A 25,375-nucleotide genomic window follows, 5' to 3' on the forward strand; every position below is an offset into this window, starting at 1 on the left:
AATTTTTGACGGAGGACCACTCCAAGATTTTGGAAAGTGGTCAAGGGCCACACTCTTCCATGATATTAATGGAGGAGATGTGGGGTTTGGGATGGAGGTTGGTTGCAGAGGGGATCTTGGAGTAAGGGATCGGGGTACAGAAGGGAGCCTGGAGTCTGTGAGGGAGTTTGGGTGAAAGAGAAGATGGTGACCTAGGATAGGAGGGGATTGTGATCTGGGGCAGGAGACTGGAGTGCCAGATCTGGGTGGGGGTATGGGTGGGAACAGAGGGCTTGGGTATCTTGAGTGGGAGGAGCAGAGGGTTGTGGCAGGGAGGGGCTAGGGTGCCAGAGGCAGGCTGTGGCCATGAGAATTGCCAGCCACCATGCAAGCCAGCATGCCTGCTTGCAGAGCTTAAAATGTTTCACAGCCAGCCTGCCTGCCCGGTGTGACGGCGCGTTGGGGTCCCCCGTCTCCTGCACCCCGAAATGGCGCAAACAGACTGCACCAGCCAGTGGAATTGAGGGTGGTTTACTGCTCCTCCAGCACAGCGCAGCACAGATGTAATCTGGTCACAGGAACTGGGCTAGGATGCCTCAGGCCCCCTTGAGATGGGGGAGACTGGGCCCCTAAACTCCAGCTCCTCTCCCTAGGCTGTCTCATCCATCCCCTCCGACAGCCAGCAACCAACTCACTCACTTCCAGCCCTGCCCCCCAGCCAAGGCAGCATTCCACCTTCCTTTGTTCCTCTCCATGGGGGGTGTCTGGCCACTGGTTTGCATAGTGACTCATCCTGTTTTGCTGGGTCGTGGTACCCACAGCAGCCAGTGGGGGTTCCCCCAGAGCCAGCAGCATAGAAACCAGCCAGGTACCCCCACTACGTCACAGTTCTCCCCCCTCCGAGAGCGAACTGAGCAGGGTCACTCCGCTCGTGACCTAGGGAAGTTCGGGTCCTCTGCGTGGGAACCCGCCCTGAGGACATGGGTGCTCCCCTTGACTCGGGCCGGCCGTGGCGAGGCCCCACATGAATTGGCTTCCCTCTGTCCACTCGCCGCCCCGCTCCAGGGTGACTGGCCCAGGCCTGTCCTCGGGGGTCACACCCACCCTTCCGCTGGCCTTGATCTCTGGCCGGGGTCTCTCGGGCCAGGGCCATGAGCCCAGCGAGCCTTCTCTGGACAGCCAGGGCGGCTTCCACCCCCGATGCTCCATCCAGGGAGGACTTCCCCTCCCATAACTCTCTCAGCAAGCCCAGAGGGTCCTCTATCTGGGGTAGAGACCCCCAAGCCGCGTTCCTCCTGTCTTGGGCCTTCCCGCCCCTCTGGCAGGAGTCACAGGACCGGCAGTACCGCTGCACGGCTGTAAAGATTCCCGGCCAATAGAAGTGCTGGAGCAGCTTCAGCCGGGTGCTCCGGATCCCCCGGTGGCCCCCAACGGGGACATCGTGGGCCAAATACAGCAGCTTGAGGCGATACTTTCGGGGGACGACCAGCTGCCGCTCTACCCTCCATGCCCTCGCCTTCCTGGGGAGGAGCCACTCACGGAACAGGAGCCCACGCTCCCGCAGGAATCTCTCCTGGCCACCTCTCCCCCGGGGCTGAGCTGCACGGAGGCCAGCCTGGTCCCTCAGCCTCTGCAAGGAGGGGTCTGCCTGCACCTCAGCCTGGAATTCAGCTGCTGAGGCAGGGATCGGGACCTGTCCCCCACCTCTGCCTAGGTCCGGAGTCCCAGCCTGGCTGGACCCCGTGTCCACTGGGATGGGACCCTGAGGACGCTGCCAGGAGTCCTTCCCTGGACCCACGTTGTCAGCCCCCCGCTGGCTCTGGCTCCGGGTAGTGACTAGAGCCCGCTGGGATTCATGGGGCCACTCCTCTAGGTCGTTCCCCATCAGCACCTCGGTGGGCAAGTGCGGGTGCACCCCCACTTCCTTGAGGCCTTCCTTCGCCCCCCATTTCAGATGCACCCTGGCTACAGGCACCTTAAACGGGGACCCGTCTATGCCCTTCAGGGTCAGCTGCGTGTGGGGTAGTATCCGCTCCTGGGCCACTATGTCAGATCGGGCCAGAGTCACCTCCGCCCCCGTGTCCCAGAAGCCCGTCACCTTCCTACCATCCACCTCCAGGGGTATGAGGCACTCGCTCCGCAGGGGCCGTCCTGCCCCCACCCGGTACACGGAGGAATCCGCCTCCTGAGAATCAGACCTCCCAGGGGAGGTGCACTGAGCATCCTTCCCCTCTCTCTGAGCTGAGGTTTGCCTGCCAGCCCCTGCCTCTGGGGCAGCCTGCCCTTCCTCCCGCCCCAGCCAGTTAACCCTGGACAGTCCCCGGTCCTGGGACCTGGTGCACTGAGCCCTCTTGTGGCCTTTTTGCCCACAGCGATGGCAAGTTAGGCTTTGGGCTGTCTCTGTCCAGGCCCTGGCTGGTTCTCTGGGGCGCAGACGACCTGTTCCTTGGTCTCGCCCCGTAGTTGACTCCCTCCGTCGCTCAGCCGAGATCCGGTCTCTGCGCGGTTCCCTTTCTCTCCGGGACTCCCGTTCACACCCGGACCGGCTCTCCGTGAACTCATCCGCCAGTCTCCCGGCCTCCTGGGGGTTCTCTGGTCTCCGGTCCTTGAGCCACAGCCTCAGTTTGGGTGGGCACGCTTCATAGAACTGCTCCATCATGACCAGCTTGAGCAGCTCCTCTGCGGTCTGGGCTCCAACTCCAGACACCCACTTGCGGCAGTATTGCGCCAGGCGGGAGGCCAGGTCCACATAGGTCTCCCGTGGCCCTTTCTGTACCCCCCGGAACTTCTTCCTGTATATCTCGGGGGTCAGCCCGAACTTGTGCAGCAGGGCCTCCTTGACTCGGTTGTAATCCCCTGGCTGTAGGTCCTCCTGCTGACTGAGCACTCCGGCCGCCTCCTGGCTCAGTGCGGGGATGAGCTCCTGCAGCCAGTCAGCTGGGGGAACCCGTTGCAGTCCACAGGCCCTCTCAAAGGAGCTGAGGAACCCGTCTATGTCACCCATGTCCTTCAATTGGGCCACCACGAGCCTCTCCAAGTGGCTGGCAGCCCTGGGACCTTGGGGCCCATCCGCACTTGGCGCAGCCGGTGCCCCGCCGGTTCTCCGCTCTGCCATGGCCAGCTCATGCTGTCGCTGCCTCTCTCGATCTTGGCGCTCCTTCTCTCGGTCCTCTACTTCCAATTCCCTGATCCGCAGCTGGATCTCCAGCCGCCGCAGCTCCGCTGGGCTGGCCCCTGCCCTAGATGGGCTACGGCTTGCAGGCCTCCCGGGAGACGCTGTCTCATCTCTCCGTTGGGTTCCAGCGCTCCTCCCCCTCTCTGAGCCTGACACACTCTCAGGGGGGGTCTGGCTGCTTCCCCTGGGGACAAGATCCTGGCCCTGTGGCTGGTCATTCTCTTCCAGCTGGGTAATCAGCTGGGCCTTGGCTGCTTTCCGCACAGGCAAGCCCCTCTCTCTGCACAGCCCCACCAGCTCTGCCTTCAAGAGTCGGGCGTAGGCCATCTGCCCGCTGGGCCCCTCGGTGCAGACTCACCAGTCTAGTGCTGCAGCGCCCCACGATTCCCAGGAACCGCTTCGCTCTGTCTCCAGCATGCCTGGCTCCAGGGCTCTTGCTTCTACTGCGCCTTGTCGCTTGCCGCTGGAAGCTCCATCCACGGGGTGCAGTGCATCCCACTTCTGACACCAGTGTGACGGCGCGTTGGGGTCCCCCGTCTCCTGCACCCCGAAATGGCGCAAACAGACTGCACCAGCCAGTGGAATTGAGGGTGGTTTACTGCTCCTCCAGCACAGCGCAGCACAGATGTAATCTGGTCACAGGAACTGGGCTAGGATGCCTCAGGCCCCCTTGAGATGGGGGAGACTGGGCCCCTAAACTCCAGCTCCTCTCCCTAGGCTGTCTCATCCATCCCCTCCGACAGCCAGCAACCAACTCACTCACTTCCAGCCCTGCCCCCCAGCCAAGGCAGCATTCCACCTTCCTTTGTTCCTCTCCATGGGGGGTGTCTGGCCACTGGTTTGCATAGTGACTCATCCTGTTTTGCTGGGTCGTGGTACCCACAGCAGCCAGTGGGGGTTCCCCCAGAGCCAGCAGCATAGAAACCAGCCAGGTACCCCCACTACGTCACACCCGGCCATGTGCTTCAGTGAATAACTGAGCAGAGGACAGGGGGTGTGGTTCTTCTTGGCTGCCTGTTATTCCAACAAGCAGCTCCCATTGGCTGGTTTCTGGCCAATGGGATTGTGCTGGGGCAGGGTGGCTCCTGAAACTCCCTCCCCCCCCCCCCCCTCCAGTTTTCAAACTGGAAGGAAGCCCAGCAGCCACATTTCCGCACTGTGTGAAGGACAAGCTGGAAGCCTGCCTGGGACTCCCCACTGCCTCTGCGGGCTCAATCTCATGGCTTAGCAGGCCAGATCTGACCCAGGGTTGTATTTTGCCCAGGCCTGAAATAGCTAATGCTGACAGAACATGTTTGCATGAAATCTTAGAAATTTTTGGTAACAGAATGACAAAAAACTTGAGTAATTTATAAAATATGGACACGGGCAGGGTGCAGGATTGGGAGCTAGTAGCTGTCTGATCAAAAGGAAGTTATTTCTGTCTTCTGTCTCAATCTGGAGAAACATTTTGCTTCACAAGCCATTAACGAACTAAACCAACCCATACTCGTCAAATGCTCACATCCTACACTGGTAGCATCATATAAAGTCATAATTTGTTAGATTAATACGCTCTTGGGTTGCTGGTCATCTGACCCTGCAGGATTACAAACAATTACTTCCCTGTTTAGGGGACTGTATGTACAATTTTATAATTCTGTTTGATAGTGGGCATCCTCTCTGTCCATGTGAGACTACAAATTCCATTTGAATATAGGGCTGGTTTTTTTTCCCCCTCTTCTTCTCTTCATGCGGGACAGAAATTCTGAAAAGTGGCAACATTAGAGAACGCTGCTTATAAATCTGGCCTTTGAAGAGACTGTTATTATCGACTATTAATTAGTGAACAGACCTGGCCCAGATAGAACAGAACAGCTGACGGCCAGGGGAAGTCAATTTGTTCCCAACTTCTCTGCAGAGGATTGAGGTTTGCAGAGTAGAATTTCCCCAGCGGTAGAAACAAGTAACCAGGAGTTGCTGGTGAGACTTAAAGAAACATGCAGAGCAAGAGGAAGAAGAGAGGAAGCTTTGGGCAGGAGACAGTAAAAGAAGGACATGTTTCATGGCAGGGGAGAGGAGGGGGGGGCAAATGTTTATGATGTCTAACTGTGGGACCAGCTGAGGAAGAGAAAAGCCAATGAGTACAGGGTGGAATACAGACTGAAATAAATCATGTGCAAGAGGGCAGGGAAAAAAATGCATCCTAAACTCCTTATAAGTTTCTAGTCTATCCCCAAAGAACATTCCAGAGAAAATTGAGGCCGGAAATGACTGCAAATGTATATTATTTTGTCTAGATTGGTTTTTCTCTTGTGTTAAGTGAAAAAAAGCCTCTGAGTGAACTGTAAACCTATAGCTCCCACATAGCTGGAGTTTCAAGAGGATATACTTAAGTTGCTGGAGAGCTTGAGGTGTCAAGCTATGGTCCATGAGGCCCATTTCTGTGAAGGGGTAGCAAAGGATAACTATGCTTTGGAGGTATGGCACATCTACACTGCCCTAAAGACCCCATGGGGAGGCCAGTACATGGGAACAGAGGTTCCCAGGATTTGGGCTGCAGGGCTAAAAATTGAAGTGCAGGTCTTTAGGTGTGGGCTGGAGCCCAGGCTCAAAAAACCCCTACGGAGGATGGTGGGAAAGCCTGAGACCAAACTAATTCACTGAAATTTATTGGCAAAGGCTCTGAGATGTAGTACCATGAGTTTGTAACTGAGCCATAGACATACCCAGAGAGACCGAAGAAAAAAGAGGCAGGTCCACTGACTACTTAGACCCAGGGAAGCTTAAGCAATATGGATCTAGTGTCCAGAAGAGGGAGCACTACAAGAGACAAGACACTGAATTTGAATAGGAGTAAAACTGACACAGGGTTTCATAAATAGTATCTTATACACACTTATGCTTAGTCACTTCAGCACACTTCTCAGAAACAATCAATCACTTTTTATATGGAGCAATTTCATATAGGAGTTCTCTTGTCTGAAGTTTATGAAAATTAATCGTAGGTAACCCTTAGGTAGTTTTGGTTCTATACCAGAAGGAAGAAGAGCACAAGGAAATTAGAAGGAAATTCATTGTTCTGGAACACATGAAATCAAATCTATTACTTTAAAAAAAATAGTAGCATTTCCTGTACACATAGTTTTGATGAGAACTATAAAAAAAACCCTCTTACCTTTATTGACATCCATTGCATACAACTCCCTTAGTCCAAGGTCATTGAGAGATTTTGTTACATCAAGGGGATCCTGAGACTGGTAATTCTTCAGCAATACAGTGTGCAAAGGATCAAACTCACATTTTCTACAGATAATTGCTATGAACTCTTGAAGAGGTTCATGTGGACTCACTCTCACTATAGTCTTCTGTGTTCTCTTGTAGTTGACTACTACTCTTACTGTTTGCTGAAAAAGGAAACAAAACCATTAAACAGCATTCAAGGATACAGACCAAGAAGCTCATTGTCACACGAACAGAATGTTGCAGCAACCCTAGAAATTTCTTCCTTTCCCAAGGGCTGTTTCACCATTGTTAGTTTTATCAAAGTTATGAAGAGAACAGTAGGAAAGAGGCGGTCAGATTTATTAAGAAAAAAACAACCTGATTGGTGGAGTATCAGTTTTGGCTCTGGCCTAAATGGCCAAAATAGCCATCCTGACCTAAGATGCAATTGATGGAAGATGGTTTCTGTTGATGTGGCTACTGTTGAGGGTGTTGGTATTCCTACAGAAATGGCAAACCCTTCTCTGTTGGAATAGCCTATTTCTACATTACTCAAGTTACAATTCACTTAGCATAAGTTAGAAAAAAGGAAATAGAATGAGGGGAAAAAATGGTTCTGTATTTTGTGCCCTTCATAAAATAATTACACCAGTTTTTATTTTCTGCCTTCTGAAAAGCTTCTGTTTCCCAGAGCATGAGGAATATCCTTCATTTACACATTTAATCTTAAGTGTTTCCAAAAGGAAGACGGAGCAACCACAGGCAGAGCACACATTAAATGAAAATAAAATACAAATAATTTATCAAAAGGGTGTGTAAGTTATGGCATTCCAGAGAACTTATAAGGAACTGATTTTCAGATTATGAAAGGGATGCTATAGGTATATACAGCTGTGTTGTCCAGAGAATATATTTAGAATTTATCAAAGGATGCTTTCATGAAGGAAATTTGTAACTTTATTACACTTCAGATTGCTGCTTATAATATTTACGGTCCCAAAAACAGCAATTAGATTCACATCACTGTAAACACCAAAATCATCTAAACACCTAGAGTTACAGACTAAAGCTGTAATACCAATGTAATCATATATTGAGATGCCAATAGGCCATATCCTGAAAAATATATTCTATTGAGAAACTGCATTTTAACAAATAACATTTAGATAAATACAATCTGCCACAGTGGAGTACAACCAGAAGATGCAGAGTACTTAATCTTTCTCTTCAGATAACACTATCATTGGTATAATTCTTACCTCTGGCATTGTAGGAGTAGGCTTTTTCTTATCCATATGTTTTGGCTTTAAAATCACCTTGTCTACTTCAAGCATTCCAATAGGTGTATTCGGTTTGAATTTAATCTGGCTCTTCTTTGCTGAAATCAGATCTATGGTATAGCCTGATGGATTTAAATGATACTGTGCACAGAGAAAAATCAGCAAGTCCATCATGGGTTTGCTGTTTTTAAAAAAAAAGAATTAAAGTGGTTATAATACCATATATCCTTATACAATCATTACGTAGGCCACAAAGTGCATTTTTTAAACTAGGGATGTAAAATCCCATTTAGTTAACTGATTAAACCTTATTTTTAACTGATTAACCAATTAAAAAAACAGGGCCATGTTGAACACACCCCCGGCCATGGAAGACCCCCCCCCATCAGTTAACCGTAACTGGTAAACATCACCTGGCAAAGGTTATGCTTACCAGTTAACCATTCACATCTGTATTCTCAACATAAGCAAAAAGTCTCTCTGCTGTCCTAAGACTGAATGATTATGTTCAGTAATTGTATTTGTAGATGTTAGAGATAAGATTTAAAGAAAAGGCACCTTTAATATGCATATATGCTTACAAAGCATCTGTATTCCTGCAAGAGGCAATCTGCACAGATGTGGTGCATAACAGCGCATTTTAAGGGCAAGACGTGATTTTGCTTCCTGATTTGCAATTCAACATGGGTTGTAGCAGTGGTGGTAATTGTACCATGACTGATCCTGGACAACTGTTATACCAATATACTTAAAATCCGTTTTTCCCCAAAATGCCTCATGTTTTTGGGGTCTAACTAGACATACTTGAAATAGGCCCAATTTCCAGAAATGCTAACCTTCTGAAAAGTCATCATGTGTCTCAAGTCATGCAAACCAAAAGCATTAGAGATGTTGAAAAGTTAGGCACATGTTTAACATACCGTATCTGGGATCTATAACACTTGGAAAAGATAGCTTGAGAAAGAAAAAGGGGTCAAGACATACTTACTCATAACGGTAAAGTTCCAAACTTGTGGGAGAAGAGTAACTGGAGATTTGAACCTCACTAACAAAATTACTTGCTAAGACCATGTACAAAATTACTGGAAATCTAATAAAGAACACTTTCAAAGTCTAGATGCAGCTAGTCATACTTTGGATTTTTCCCAAAACCAACCTCATCTTGGCACACAAAACTATTTCAACTAATCTGTCTCTACTTATTCCTTCCTGAAATGACCCGTTTCTACACAAACATATAAATGGTGTAGAAAACAAACATTAATTTTTTTCAATAACTTTGAACTGGAAACTTTAAAATTGTACATTGCATTAGGATTAGATTATAATGTACAAATATATGTACATTCTATATGAGGTCTATAGAAGATAACTGTGCTCTTCTCCCCTTCCAATATATTCTCAAATAGAAGCAGAGAGGATTCCATAAAAAGAGAGCAACAATGCTGTATCAGGTGGCTTTGACATACTGCATAGATGCTATATATAAAGAAGTTAAAACAACAACTATGCTGAAAGAACATTAAGGTTGCAGAGTCGAACAGTCAGAAGCCAGTAAATGCCAGAATTAGATTGCCTGAAAAGAACATTAGTGGGAAAGAAACAACTACAACCACCATCCCTTATCCACAGAAACACAGAATACCCAATAGCCTGGCCTGCAAGGAATTTTCAGCAAGGATTTCCACATCCCAGGTCAGAGCCCTAACTACCAGCCTACAGAATTAAACTTTCCAAAGATATTTTAATCATAAACTAGACATACAAAGGGAGCTGAAGTAATGTTTTTCAGGCAAACTTAATTCTGGCATTTCCTACATTTGACTGCAACCTCAATGTTCTTTACTATATTTTCAACATAGTAATATATATTAGTGCAGAAAGTGCAAAAGTCCATTTCCTCAGCAACAGCTTGCTATACACACAACCTTGTGATGAAGGAATTAATTTATAACCACTAGAACAATTTAAATTTCTAGGAGCATATTAAATTGAACATCCTACATTTGTTTTAAGTCAAACTCCATACACAATTCCCATACCAATCAAACTGAGTAGTTTCTAATCACTAAACTGAGTAGACTGAGGTATTGTCGTCTAGAATTTTGCCTTGGCACAATTCTATGAATGAAGTTATTTTGAAGGAGAATAGGTAACAAATTCTTCTGTAAATGTAAGACACAGAAAGACTTGTCCTAAACAGACAATGTACGCAATAGCCAGTGGGGTGTTTTACACCACGATTTAATTTTTAACTCTTAAAATTAATCCAGTTTTGGATTCCTGCATGTAAACTAGTTTTTGCTGATTCTAGCACACCTTATTTCCTGAGCAAGATTTACTCCGGCTTTGTATCTGAAATCATAGCCTGGACACAAAAGAACAAGCACACTTTCAAACGTTGGAATTATTCAAAAGAACCATGCCTCAATTCAGGATCATATTAGCCATCTGCCACACCACTGAGCTCCAAGATGTTATAGGCTAAACTCTGCACTAATTTTCTTTCCTCTTTATCTTCTGGGAAAAGTTTCATTATTTGCTTAAGCAGCAGGAGGCAGCACTTGCCTGAGAAAAATAGTCTGCTTCAAAAGGCATCAAGTAGCCCACAGTCTTGTACTAGGATTGCATGGGGGTATGGAAGAAGTGACTTCTGTGCCTTCACTGGGCGGGTACTGTTTGTCTAAGGGATGCAGTAAGAAACTCATAGTTAAGCTCTTCACAAGATCAATTACATTTACATTCATGGAAACTAGACCGGAGTACTGAACTCATCCTTTCTCTTTCACACACCATTTTCTTTCCCAATAGCAGGAAGGAAGGAAGAGAAACTGCTGAACTCTTCAAAAACTCCCTCCCACTAAAGAGATCAGATAAACTTTGCAGTGATAAACTGGAGTGGCGGCAAATTAAAGACACTTCACTGATTCAAAGCAATCTGGATCACTTGGTAAAATGCATAGGATATGCTTGTGTCCACTCTAATAAGGCTAAATGAAAACATACATTATAAACAAAGAATGTAGGTGTTATTTCCAGGATGGAAGTCTCTGTCCCAGGAAAGCTGCAACTATGAAAAATGTGGTAATTGTGGTGGATAATCAGCTGAATATGAGCTCCCAGCGTCACACAGTAGCCAAAAGAGCCAATGATATTCTGCAAAGCACAAATGGAAATCTCAAGTAAGAACGGAAAGGTTATTTTATCTCTGCCTTGTATTGGTGTAACTAAGGGGTGGCCAATAAAATGGCAGCAGTTCACCAGAGTTGATCCCCTAGAGCTGCTGCCAAGATATTTACCTGTGACTCCTAAGGTACAGGTTCTTGCAGCCTCCCATTGGCAGAGGATCATGGTTCCCAGGCAATGGGAGCTGCCAGAAGCAGCAGGGATCAGGATATCACTTCCCAATGGCTAAACAAGAAGTGAGGCAGCAGTTCCCAGCTTTACTGAGAGAACTCCCGGTGGATTTAAATTTAAGAGGTTGGCAACTAAGCAGACTGGTGCTATCATCTGGGCTCCTCTGGTCCTGGTGCTGCAAGTAGGAGACAAGGGCAGAGGCAAAGACCTCCTTTACATAGAAGGCCAATTACATTTTAGCCCCCCCCCCCCAAAAGAACCCAAACAAATCATTTCCCTGACTCCAAAATCCATGGTCCACATTGGGATGAACCCAGTGAACAATAAATAATGGATAAACTTAAACAAATGGTCTGGTAGCACTTTAGAGACTAACAAATCATGTAGGTGGTATCATAAGCTTTCGTGGGCACAGCCCACTTCTTCAGACAACCAGAGCAGTGAAGTAGTATTTTACAAAACTTGAAAAAAAAATATTATTGCGAGAAGATGCTAGTGTTCAGTACAGAAGGGACCTTGTTGCTCTTATCTGCAGGTCTTTTTACACTGCCACCGAGGCTAGAAAAATGTTGCTACATCCCCCTGACTTATACCATAATCAAAACCTTAACCTTTAGAAGTTCGTTTTAAAGGTAGACACATGAACCAGGACTGGTCAATAGCCCATTACTGCACAGTGTCTCAAACAAAGAAAAACAGCCACATTATACAGTACAGGCGGCATCAGTATTTTCTTCATTGCTAACACTAATGGGAATATACAGACTGTCTGAAATTATGGCAAAATATTACAAAGAAAATTTAATGAATTAAGTAAGAGAGATCTTTGCTACAAGTAACTTTAGACATCCAATTTCCCCACTGTTGTATATTCACCAGCCCAAAACATCCAAACAAAAGAAATTAGTTTTGTAAATTTCACTGACAAAATTAGATGCTTGATTCATACACAACCGTTTATTGGAGAGCTTCACTGTAATATTAGGCATTTCAGTACCATTAGCTATTCAGCCACAGGTGCTTTCTCCCTCTCTAATCAAAGCTCAGATGTGTTACTCCATCAAATATAGTATTATATCCCTACTTCTAACATGTAAAGGTGATTAATCAATTAACCCATAAGCAAAAGCTTATAGGTTAATGCTATAGATTGCACACATTCCCTCTCTTCCCCCAGACAGAGGCTGCCACTGCCCTGCACTGCTGCCTCGGTATTCAAGGCAGCAGTGTAGGGTGATAGGCAGCTGGTCCACAAGGGGAGCTGGTTTTAAAAACTGGCTACCTCACAGACCAGCTGTCCACTAGACACCCCACGCTGCTGCCTCTGATACAGCAGCACGGAGTGGCAGGGGGTTCCTCAAGAGTGGAGCTGGTGCACACTGGCTGCCAGCTTTACCCCCAGGGACTATAAAATAGTTGAGTAGCCGATAAGAACTCATGAGGTTAATCGACTATTCATTTAATAGATATCTAACATCCCTAGTTAGAATATCAAGGTTGTAACATCAAGCATTCTAAAGTCAGTAAATGCACCTATGATTATTCCTGAACGCCGAACTCTTATCTTCGCCTCTTTGCAGTCAATTTAGTCTCCTTCTCCCCATACAAGCCTGGGCACCAGTATGGGAACGGCAACAGCACCAACAGGATAAAGTCTCATTATTTGACTCCTAGCCTGAAAAAAAACAACACACACAAAAACACCCCACACCTTGCTCAGTCCTGGATTGCAGCATGCTCAGCGAGCTCTGTGTGGACTAACCATGGTTAGTGTGGTTCACATAAATCCGTTGACGCTCCCCTGAGCTCCCGGCAGACAGAGGCTGCTCCACAGTAGCAGTCCTTGTCTATAGGGAGCTCAAATCACCCCCATGGACAGCAATGCTGCAGGGGTGGAACAGGCGGCACTGTGGAACTGGTGCTGGGGGAGTCAACTGTTAAGCCATCTCTCCCCAGCACTGGCTCTTGCCTGCCCTCCCATTGCATCTGTAGGAGGCAGCAAAAGGATGTACAGTTGGGTCAGTGGAGCCAGCACACACGGAGAGCTACTCAAGTCAGCTCCCCTACAGGTATTGGCTCCAGCCTGCCCCCCTCACCCTCTACGCTGCTGCCTCTGATACAGAGGCAACAATGGGAGGGAGGCAAATGAGTGTAGTCAATAGGCTTATTGGTTAATCATGTAGTTGGTCTACACATTGACATCCCTAGAAAGAATGTTTGCAAAACTCAGCTGCCAGCCTCTACCAAGTATGTGCAAAAAAAAGTACATTAGCTGGCTAAATTTGGGTACAATTTAATCAAGATAGCCAAAAAGGCACCGCTCTGCTAAAGGCAACCATACTGCCAAGTATCCAATCCCTGTTCCAAAGCCTAGGAAGCACTACAGCAGCTCAGGAAATTATCTTTTAAGATCTTTCAAGGTTAGCTAAAGTAATTACTTTTGACTTCACTCTCCAAAATGACACATTTTCTGTCTCCCTCCTCTACCCAGCTCCCCCATCTTGAAGTACTGTGTTTCCATTTGTTTCTTCATATATTTTATTCAAGTGTTTCTACAAATATACACCTTTTGGCTTCTTTTAAGTAATTCATTCCCTGGAAGTAAGATGAGTCACATTTCTGTCATCCCAAGTGCATACAATTTAATTTCAACTGCACATTTTATTACAGTCATTGCCATTGCAGAAAAATAAAAAATGCTTCAATGAGGCCTCTTGCTGTAACACATACTGGGTAGTTAAAGAATACCCTGTATCATGACTGAGTCAAAGCAAATTGTGTCTACATGCCAAGGTACAGATGCAACTGACACAGAAGTTCAAAAGGCAGAGTCCATAAGTAAATAATTGATAAAAAGTAACCCAAATGACACTTTAAAAATTACTTTTAAGTAGCATTTTCTAAATTTTGCTTAATATAAAAATACTTCGATTAATGTCCAGGGAGACAAACCGACAGAGCCAACAGAAAATGTGACTAGCTGTATCATTAAAACTGAACATGTTTACAGTTCATAATTCTTAATCAGAAAATCTTCTGACATCAAATATCACAGGACACAAATAAGGCTTATCATCTCTGGGTAGCTCTTAGCAAGCTAGAGGATACCTGAAGTCACATAATTTTTCCCAAATTACTGTTTGTGATTAGTGATTACAAAACCACAAGTCTTTTACATCAGACTCCAATTTACCTGTTTCTCTGAATATTTTTATTTTGCAATGAACTGCAATTAATTCTGCCTCCAGATGTGTTTTAAAGTAATTAAACAAGTTGTAATACAGGTTTACAACAACATGCTGAATCCTCTGAAGAGTGAGCAAAAAATATTTGGGAAAGGGAAAATTTTTCATTTTGTGTTCCTGTCATTAATATAATACGTATATATCCAAACAAACAACTCACTGTTCACTCCCTAATCTCCTCATCTTCGCCCTGCCTGGGAAGTTTAAGAAGATTTGTCAGAAAATGTAAGCAGCCAGGATCTTACAGTATTACTGGAAGGACACGCAAACTCTCTCTTTTCTGTTTCTTGAAACAGTATTGGAACTCCAATTATTAATCAATCCATTTTGCATATAAAAAATGGCAAGTGACTTAAGGAGTACTGCAGAAGTGGATCCAGGGGTCACAGTGAACCACAAGCTAAATAAGAGTCAGTGTGATGCTGTTGCAAAAAGCAAACATTCTGGGACACATCAACAAGAGTCTTATGCGCAAGACACGAGATGTAATTCTTCCCCTCTAATTAGGCCTCAACTGGAGTACTGTATCCAATTCTGGACACCACATTTCAGAAAACATGGAGAAAATTAGAGAAGATGCAGAGAACAGCAACCAAAATTTGTGAAGATCTAGAAAGTATGACCTATGAGGGAAGCTGAAAAAAGTGTGTTTGTTTAGTTTGGAAAAGAGAAGACTGAGAGGGGACATGATAGCAGCTTTCAAGTACCTAAAAGGGTGTTAGAAGGAGGAAGGAGGAAAAAAAAAGTACTCTCTTTAACATCTGATAGGATAAGAGGCAATGGGTTTAAATTGCAGCAAGGGAGGTTTAGGTGGGACATTAGGAAAAAACTTCCTGTCAGGGTGGTTAACTGCTAAAATAAATTGCCTAGGGAGGTTGTGGAATCTTTATAATTAGAGCTAGTTAGATAAACATCTATCAGAGACGATCAAGATGGTACCTGGTCCTGTCATGAGGGCAGGAGACTGGACTTGAAGAGGTCATCCAGTTCTAGTTTTCTATGATTCTATAATATTAAGGAAGTTCACAGCACTGTATTAGTAGCCAGAAAAATTCTTCCAGGTTGAGAAAAATTTATTTGGTTTCCATATGACTGTCCAATTACTTAAGTCTCTTGCACTCTACTCCTTTCCCTGTCTCCCAATCAACCAACATACTTTTAAGGTTAAAAATAGAACATATTATTATAAATGCAGCAGTTTTTTTAAAACTAAGGTAGCAAAACAGGCACTAATTATACAGAGTAAAGCAACAGATATACAGAGTAAAGGAACAGATAACTAGAACGAAATCCTAAAGCACTAGAGAAACAAACTGATTTTAAAAACAATCTGTCAAGATCATCACCAACACAGATTCAGCAGAGCTCTTCTGGAGCCATGTGTAACTCACTAAGCTCAACCTAAGTACACTTTGTTGAATGTGCAGCAGAAAACAGACAACTTCAGAGGCCTCGTTCAATGGTATTCTGATACAAAGTAAAGAAAAGCTGTGGATTGTAACGAAAAAGCTACCTGCTTTCTTTCCTGTGCCCAGTTCAAGTCTCTACACTATATTAGACTTGTGGGCCTCCTCCTTGAACACTGACAAATTAGACAGCCATGTTCAAATGCTTCGGGGGTAGGGGAGTTTGTCTAACAGGAAACATTTAATACAACAAAGTAGTCTAGTAGCACCTTAACGACTAACAAAACATATAGATGGTATCATGAGATTTCGTGGGCACAGCCCACTTCTTCAGATGACTTTAGTGTGGGAAAGCTCAGGATACCATCTACATGTTTTGTTAGTCTTTAAGGTGCTAGACTATTTATACAAGCCATGATTCAGTTAGGTACAAAAATAAGCAAAATTCCTTCAAAGAACCGTAGCATTCTCTCAACCTCAGTAATTGACTTCAAAAGAAAAAAATTTGAAGACTGGAAAGAGCAAGCTGCATAAGCCTAAATTGCCTATTAAAGTAATGAGAGAGATACAGATGCTGACTTGTTCACATTACATAGTTTAAACAATCGCAAACACACAGGGACAACACAAAAGCAAGCAAAGGGGAGCAAAATATATGTGGGTTCTTATTTTATGTGACATACAGTGCATGCAACAAGCTGGCATTTAACTTGCTGGAAATCATGCAATGGAGTCTTCATTTCTTGTGAAGTTTGCCACATTGAAGTGAGATGGTATGCACATTTTCCACTTTGCTTTAACATATTAGGATTTGTCAGACTGAACGAGCAGGTAGTTTTTCAAGCTTTCTGAATTGGAGTAGCCTCAGTACAGGCAGTCCCCGAGTTACGCGGATCCGACTTATGTCAGATCCGCACTTACGAACGGGGCTCTCTCGCCCCGGAGCTCGCAGGCAGCGGGACCACCCAGAGCGCAGCGGTCCCGCCACCTCGACCACCGGGGCGAGAAAAGCATCTCCAGGTGCCCATGGTCTGCTGGGAACCGTCTCCAGCAGACCAGGGACACCTGGAGCAAAGCCGGGGAGGCGGAGGGGTCCGGCGCCTCTGAGGCTTTGCCAGAGCAAAGCCTCAGAGGCGCGGCACCCCACCGCCGCTGCGGCTTTGCTCCCTGTGTCCCTTGTCTGCTGGGGGGGGGGGCGCAGCTAGTGGGCCCCCCCCAGCAGACCAGGCTTTTGTTGTGGACCCTGGAGTAGAGCAGCTGGGGTGCTGCCGGGTTGGTCCTGCAGGGACCTACCTGGCAGCCCAGCTGTTCTGTCCCAGGCTCGAGATTCAGCCGCTGTTGAAACTGATCAGTGGCTGATTCCAGGAAGCTGGGGGCAGAGCAACTCTGCCTAGGGCTTCCTGTAGTCAGCCCCTGGTCAGTTTCAGCAGCAGCGGCTGAATCTGGAGCCAGTTCCGACTTACATACAAATTCAACTTAAGAACAAACCTATAGTCCCTATCTTGTACGTAACCCAGGGACTACCTGTACACTCAAAGAAAAGGATCACTTACCTTTACTGGCTTGAATTCACAGTATGCTCTATTCTCTGACTGGCTTGACTTCAAGCCATTCAATTAAAGCATTAGAGTATTTTATTTATATTTATTTTTATATTATAGATTGAGTCACGCCTCCCACCGCCGAAGTGATTAGTATCTGAACAGTAATTTAAAAATTTACTGTCTTCAGAAATGCAAGTCTGAGTATGGATTTAAGTGCTATGTAAGTCTGTCCAGGAAGTGGACAGTAGAAACAGTGTTCTTTAAAAAATTATTAATAAATAATAATAATAATTCTATGCCATACCTGCCATTCACAGTAGTAGATCTGATCATATCCCCTGGAAGGACTACTGATAATTCTAGATCCTTATCAATTACATTCTCTTTCTGTTCCATGGTGTAATCAGTTGCTTCAGTATCATCAAATAAAGAAACTTCAATTTTTTTTTTGTTTCAGATGGAGGAAGAGGAGCTGTAGGTTTAGCTTTTCTTCTGAAATAGTTTTAAAAAAAATTAGGAAACATTAAAAAAAAATCTAACAATCACTATATTTTTGCAATGTGAAGTTAGTAAATTAAGCTCAACAATGTTTTCTTTGGACCAACAGGAATATCAGAGTGAAAATGACCAAAACTATTATTTTCACACACATGCTGTACAAGCCAGATATCTCACAGGAGGATTGTGAAAATCTAGGCAGTAGTGGTGATGCATGTGAGAAATGTATGCCTGACCTACACACAGGAGCCAATAAAACAGCACTGCATTCAGTTTTATATGGCCATGTTTCACACCAAGTATAAAAACCCCACAAAAACAAAACCACCTTCTATCATGCAACATGTATGTTTATTTAAAAAAAAAAAAGATGCTGAAATAGCAAAATTCCCCAACAGGTTTATTACATTCTGATAATGAAACAGATGTCACCACGTAATGCAAAAATGCCACATGAACTATGTGCTGTTGACAATTTGCACATCTTAAGTTTACAATGCAGGCGAGCTTAGGAAAGTTTGATCTGTGTTAATATATTAAGTATTTGGAAAAAAAATCCATTACCTTTATACGACTCATTAAAACAGTAATGAAATGGAAAAAAATACACAAAATGAAACAGTGTTTTCTACATATCAGTATTCATTTGTTACGTTCAAATGTTATTTTTGTTAGTCTTTGTTGTCTACTTGTTTGGTTTTGAAACCTGTATGGACAGAAGCGACATGTCTAGTTATATTGATGCACCTAGTAAGCAGCAACCATTTCATGCAAGACCCTTAGCAGTAATATTTTGCCATCACCACCCGTTCTCATTCCCTTACAGTTAACACAGTGTGATATATCCTCCACAGAAATAACTATGGAAAACAAGAATAAAATGTTTTTTCATCTGTGGTATCGGAACAGGAGCATGCTACTTTTCTTTAAAAATACAATGCTATTAACTCATGTAGTCTGAAGCTTCTGTGCCAAACTCAGCTGTGATCAACGGTGGCATAAATTGCACAGTGGATGTAAGCTGCATATAGTAAGAGTTTAAGTTGCCATGTCGTGAAATTGCACAGATTTGACAATAAGTAGGGGTGAAAAATGCACAACTAAGAAAATACCACCCCACGTCTGTATGTATGGGTACCTACTTGTCCTAGCCTCGGTTTTGAGGATATTTTTAAAAAAGGTCAGCCTTGCAACAGTATACATTGCAATAGCATATGTTTGTTGTTACACAGAAACGCCTTTTATTTAATCAATAACCCATGAAATGTGTTTAAATTACAGGGAGGAAAAGTTTGTGTACTCAATCCCCAAAAGGTCAGGATTATACTGCAAGAAAGCATTACTCAAAATTATGCTTTAAATTCCTGAAGTAGTATCTCAATTTGAAAGAAAAAAAGAGAGAAATCTGTCTTCAGTGATACAATAATTTCAAGGCAAAATATATATATATATATATTCCAGACACATGCTGTAGACTTTCCTTTTATTGGTGCAACAATTATACTTTATTTACAGGAATTCTTCAGGAAGCTTAACCCATTAAAAAATCCCATAACTTTAAAATATTGAGTTTAACATGAGGAAAGTATCTGGAGAACAGACTTTATATTCAGTGAAAAAGGATACACACTCCTGAAGAATGCCCCCAAATTTACACTCCAAAAATGTACAGAACTTCAAGACATGTATTAAAGTTACATAAAAGCAAAAAGATTATCCTTCGACATTCCCTTAACAGTTATATGGAGTTCCACTCAACACAAACAACAAATTTCAATATACGTAGTGCCATGTTAAGTATTTGCATGCCACAAACTAAAACAAATTTACTTTAATGAAGCTCAAAGATGTGTCAATTCTCTGATTATTGCAATGACCTGCAATTTTGGAAATTAAAACAGATCTTTATAATACAGAGACTAAAAATACATACCTCCCCTGCAAAAACCGAAGTTCAAAGCTACTTACACTTAAACAGCAAGGTCCACAGTAGCATTGCAAAACAAGACTATGTAACTACTAAATTGTAACAAGATTTCACATGACTAATCTGTCCATTTCTGAAAGTACTTAAAGCTTTGAACTTCAAAAAACCCAAGCAGCATAATTTAACTCTTCACATCTCACACAGGAATCAGTAGTAATTAAGTTTTCCAAATCAAGCAACCGTGAGGAAGATTCAGAACCTTCCTCCACTCATGTATTTAACTTTTAAGAAAGTTTCCTTATATACAAAGGTTGAAGGAATTAATCAATGCTGTTAGTTTGGGTTTACAACTCTGTGACAAATCCAAGGGCACGGAGCTAACTGGTATTCAATTAACTTTGGTCAGTATGGGCAGCATGCCAGGGTTAAGTTTGGGTTACATGAAAGCTTCACAAAGTTTGTGGATTATGATTTTTTTTTAAGATAGGAGGAGTTGCTGGTTTTCAGCGTTAAAAAGACGTTAGTGATTAAAAAAAGCAGTACAAATATGTACATAAAACAGATTCTAACAATGCAAAATGAATTCATTTCTCCCTCTTATTTTTACTTCTTTAACATGCCTAGAATGACCCTCATACTGAATGGGTCAAAACTTCCCTTTTTGTCATTTAACCCCTAAAAACTAAAGAGGGCAAGATTCATTAAACAGGTGTTGGTGGATTAATATTACTTCTCTCACCACCAAGAGAGTTAATGCATTTGCCCTACAAACTGGAGAAGTGGTCTGAAGTCAATAGGATGAAGTTTAATAAGGACAAATGCAAAGTACTTCACTTAAAAAGGAACAATCGATCAGTTGCACACATGCAAAATGGGAAGTGACTGTCTGGGAAGGAGTACTGCAGAAAAGGATCTAAGGGTCATAGTGGACTGCAAGCTAAATAGGAGTGAGTGTGACTCCTGAAAAAGCAAACATTCTGGGATGTATTAACAGCAGTGTTGTGAGCAAGACATGAGAAGTCATTCTTCAGCTTTACTCTGAGCCGATTAGGCCTCAGTAGGAGTAGCGTGTCGAGTTCTGGGCACCACATTTCAGGAAAGATATGGAGAAATTGGACAAAGTCCAGAGAAGAGCAACAAAAATGATTAAAGTTCTAGAAAATGTGACCTATGAGGGAAGACTGAAAGAATTTGGTTTGTTTAGTTTAGAAAAGACAAGATTGAGTGGGGACAGGATAGCGGTTTTCAGGTATCTAAAAGGAGGAAGGAGAGGAAAAAAAATTCTTCTCCTCCTTGGCCTCTGATGGTAGGACAAGAAGCAATGGGCTTAAACTACAGCAAGGGAGGTTTAGGTTGGACATTAGGAAAAACTTCCTAACTGACAGGGTGATTAAACACTGGAATAAATTGCCTACGGAGGTTGTGGAATCTCCATCACTGGAGATATTTAAGAGCAGGGTAGAGACACATCTATCAGGGATGTTGTAGATAGTGCTTGGTCCTGCCATGAGGGCAAGGGACTGGACTGGATGACCTCTTGTGGTCCCTTCCAGCTCTAGTATTCTAGGTTTCCATGATATACTGCTGAAGGTCTAGTATCAAAGCTGCCAGCTGTCACTAAATACGAATTAACCTAATGTTTACATTTGTGCACATCATAAAACCACCACCCAATTCATACAGCAGCAGCTTATGCTGAAGAGCTCTAGAACTAGGGATATAAGACTAGTCGGCTATCCAATAAGCAGAAGCTTATTAGACAGTCGACTAGTGATGAGCAACTAGTCCCTCCCCCTCGTTTGCTGCCTTTATCAGAGAAAGGCAACGGGGGGAGAGCCAGCTTAAAAGCTGGGGGGCAGGAGAGGTAGAGGCACAGTGGAAACAGCACATGCAGGGATTGAAGCAGTCTCTGCTTGCATTGCTTCTGCTATGATTCGGTTTTTTGAAATGTACAAGAGCCCAGCTTCTAAAGCAGAACCACCGCAGTAAGCACAGGGTCCGCGCTCCCTGTGGCACCTTCATCTTTAAAATGTACAAGAGACTGGAAAGGCTCTTGCTACAGTTAAAAAGGTGGAGGCGCCCTTATAGACTAACCAAACAGTTGATGGGATTTCCATCGACTATTTGATTAGTTAAATTTAGATTAACTATCTAGACCCCTATCTAGAACTGAGGCCATATCTGCACTAACACTTATGCAGGCAAAACTTTTGTTACCTAAGGAGTCAGAGATGTGAAAAAACACCCCGCAAATGACATGAATGCTGATGCCACCAAAACTTAAGTACACAGTGCTATGTGGGCAGGAGAGCATCTCTTACCAACAGTGCTCACGGAGCTGGTTTTATTACATCAGCAGGACAGAGTGCTCTCCCCTGTCAGCATAATCTGGCTACACAAGTGATATAATAGTGGTACAGCTGTAGCAACACACCTGTGCCACTGGAAGTTAAGGCCACATCCAGACTACATTCTTTTCTCAAAAGGAGATATGCAAATTCGATGCTAAGTTGCATATATTCTTCCGATCGCTTTTTCCAAAAATGAAAGTAGTCTAGATGCATTTTTTTCCCTCCCCAAAAAAACCACAAACCTTTTTTAGGAAGAGCGATCTTTTCAAAAAAAAGGATTTCTCACACACGCACCCTGCATCTAGACTACTTTCACTTTCGAAAAAAAAAAGCAATCAGAAGTTATGCAAATTAGTGCCTAATTTGCATACCTCCTTTTGAAGAAAGAACGCAGTCTAGATGTACCCTAAGTGTACACAGGGCTTCAGAAGACACCTGATGCAAGTCAGGACAGCAATATATTGGTGGAGCTATATGAAACAGCTTATAAAATGCCTGATAGCATCATGCCTTTTACTGCAAGTGAAATAAAATTCAGAGAAAGCTGGTTTCAAAATCATTTTGTCCTTATTCGTATCACTGCACACTACTAGAGAAACCATTAACACAGCCATTTTTATCAGAGACACATTCTGCAACTGATTGGCAATGGGCAGTTCCAGTCTTTCATCTCCTGGTCCAGGTGCCACAACTTCTTCATTTCTCTCTATTTTCTCTCAGAAGAACCATGATATTGGGTCAGATCAAAGGTACATCTAACCTAATATCCTGTCTTTCAATAGTGGCCAGGTGCCCCAGAGTGAATGATCAGAACAGGTAATCAAGTGACCTGCTGTCCATTCTCAGCTTCTGGGAAACCATCCCTGCCCATCCTCACCAATAGCTACTGATGGACCTAGTCTCCATTAATCTACTTTTTTTTGGATCATTACAGTCTGGCAAGGAGTTTCACAGGTTGACTGTGTTGTAGCAACAAAAATGCTTCCTTTTGTTTAAAACCTGCTAACTATGGATTTCATTTGGTAATATTCCCCCCACCTTCTGCCCTTTTTCTCCCAGTTTTTAAACCTTTCCTCCCCCTCATTCATCTCCCCTCTCTTACCCCAGCTGGTTTCCTTTTTTTGTTTCCCATTTCTTTGGTGGCTTCCTTTTCCCATGAGAAATCTGTGGTATGATATCTGGGTCTATAGGAAATTTAACTTATTTTATTTACTTGAAGACAGATGATTAAACAGCATGCAGGCAATCCCTTATTTCAGGAATCTCATTCAAATACTAATACCCCGTTTCCAGAGAGTAACTGCTTCAAGTTAGTCCTGTTTTTTGTTTCAGCTACACCAGAATATGTAGCACTTTAAAGACTAACAAGATGGTTTATTAGGTGATGAGCTTTCGTGGGCCAGACCCACTTCCTCAGATCAAATAGTGGAAGAAAATTGTCACAACCATATATACCAAAGGATACAATTTTTAAAAAGGAACACACATGAAAAGGACAAGTCAAATTTCAGAACAGAATGGGAATGGGAGGGGACCGGAGGAGACTTCAAGGACTGACACTAGACACCAAATTTCCCAGCTGCTTTCTCATCTCCCACTGCTTTTACACAAAACAGAGATCCCAAAATTGAGATCCCTGCAGCATGTCTCCAACATGTACTTCTGTAAGATTATGTATAACAGACCTGGTAATGCCTGCCATAAAAACATGAAAGTGATTCTAAACTAGGGATGTAAAATAATGATTAACTGGGTTAACCAGGCCAGGGCATCCCAGTCAGGCTCTGCTCCAGGCCTGCCAGAGAAGCCCTTGTCTGTGGTGGACAGGGAGCTGCTCCAACCCCCACCAGTTAACATCCCTAATGACTTGTTTAGAGTAGGGATGTTTAACGGGTAACTACTTAACTAGTTGCCCGGTATGGGAAGCAGCTCCCCATCCCTCACCCAGAGCATGCTATGTGGGTATCTATGATCTTCTATCTGGCCTGCTATGTTAATTTTGTTCCTACTGAATCATGTTAACAAGGGATAGTTCGTAATTCTCAACTGAAATGTTACTAAGCGTATGGAGAGATTGGATAAAGTTGTTTATATTTACTTTAAGTCAAAATCAGAAATACAAAACTAGAACTACATAGCTCTCAAGTTACTGACGCACAACAGTAGTATTGGTAACATCAAATCATGAATGTTACCGACACACATTTATTTCCACATTTATTATTTTATTTAATATTTATTTTCTGAAAAGGGAAATTAAGAGCACATGGCTTTTCTTGGCAGGGCAAGTACACAGATGTAGACAAGTTACTCTGCACTAGATTACATGTTGGCATTTAAAGTTAAAGTGCTCATGGAATCTCTTCGCATCACACATTTAATACTCCTCTTACACCTAAACAAGTCACATATGTTACATTTATTTCTAATACACATAAATCTGATTGTTTGTCTTAAAGCAAATATCAATGATCAGTTTATTATATCAAAATATGGACTCATTTCCAAAGCTGGGCTTCAAGATGCTGTTACAGTTAGCTTTAGCTAAGAATTAAATATGCATTTCATTTTTTATTCAACATAGTGTAAACTCATTCACAGTTCATATAGACTAACATGCCATAAGGCTATTAGCTTCCAAACTGACAGATTAATGTTATATAATACTTATTTTAGCCAGACAGAAATAATAAACAGAATTAATGATTATTCATTAACTGTTCAAAATATTTGTTTTTCCATCACAAGGTGATGCTGGAAGACATGACCTAAATTAAAAACCATATGCTGCTATAAACAAGGAACTATATTGTACCATGTATGTGTATTGTGCTGCAAAAAGCATTACACCTTCAAGCAATGCTTTACTGTTTAGTTTCAATTATGTAATGAAGACAGTAACATTGTTACCGTATATAGTGTCCCCTAGTAATAAGTTCTCACTTCTAACACTTTACAACATTTTATGCTTTACCCTTAATTTCCTACCAGACTATAAATCAGGAGTTTCAAACTCAAAGTTACCTTAGGGCATTGGTCACCAGCCAGTAGATTGAGATCTACTGGTAGATCTTGGAGCCTTTGACAGGTGACCCTGACAGGTTTGGCCAGGAGGCTACCAAGTTCTGGCACTTCATCTGGCCCTCCCAGCACTGCCATGTTGCTCCTGCCTTGGAGCTGCCCCCCAGTCCTGGGAGCCTCTTGCTTGCTGTGCAGGGCACAGAAAGAAAGGGAGGACTGATGTCAGGATGTCCCTTCCTCCACCCTCTACCCCATCTCCACAGAGTAGGGCAGAGGCATGAATGGAAAGAGTTTGCTGGCTGGTTTTGGGTGTGGTGCAGGACCAGAGTAAGGGTAAACCCATCTTAGTTTCCTGCACCACCACCACCACCCAGAAGCCACCTGTGAT

The 25,375-nt window shown here is 43.5% G+C and overlaps 1 protein-coding gene across 4 annotated transcripts in view; it reads right to left on the minus strand.

Annotated features, from left to right (window-relative positions):
• The window catches only part of COBLL1 (cordon-bleu WH2 repeat protein like 1), a 125,083-nt gene that overhangs the window by 38,474 nt on the left and 61,234 nt on the right, over window positions 1–25,375 (minus strand). For 2 of the 4 annotated variants that reach the window (XM_089779739.1, XM_014580739.4), the window contains exons 2-4: window positions 17,495–17,682; window positions 7,618–7,819; window positions 6,312–6,540 (exon numbers count right to left, since the gene is read on the minus strand). In XM_089779739.1, the coding sequence (XP_089635865.1) occupies window positions 6,312–6,540; window positions 7,618–7,819; window positions 17,495–17,586 (523 nt within the window). In that variant the 5' untranslated portion in view covers window positions 17,587–17,682. Of the gene's footprint in view, window positions 1–6,311; window positions 6,541–7,617; window positions 7,820–17,494; window positions 17,683–19,656; window positions 19,948–25,375 lie in introns of those variants that run through there. The other 2 variants (XM_014580740.4, XM_075933515.2) reach the window with 2 other exon arrangements.

This window comes from Pelodiscus sinensis, chromosome 7 (genome assembly GCF_052426305.1).
Source record: "Pelodiscus sinensis isolate ZL-2025 chromosome 7, ASM5242630v1, whole genome shotgun sequence".
NCBI lineage: Eukaryota > Metazoa > Chordata > Testudines > Trionychidae > Pelodiscus > Pelodiscus sinensis.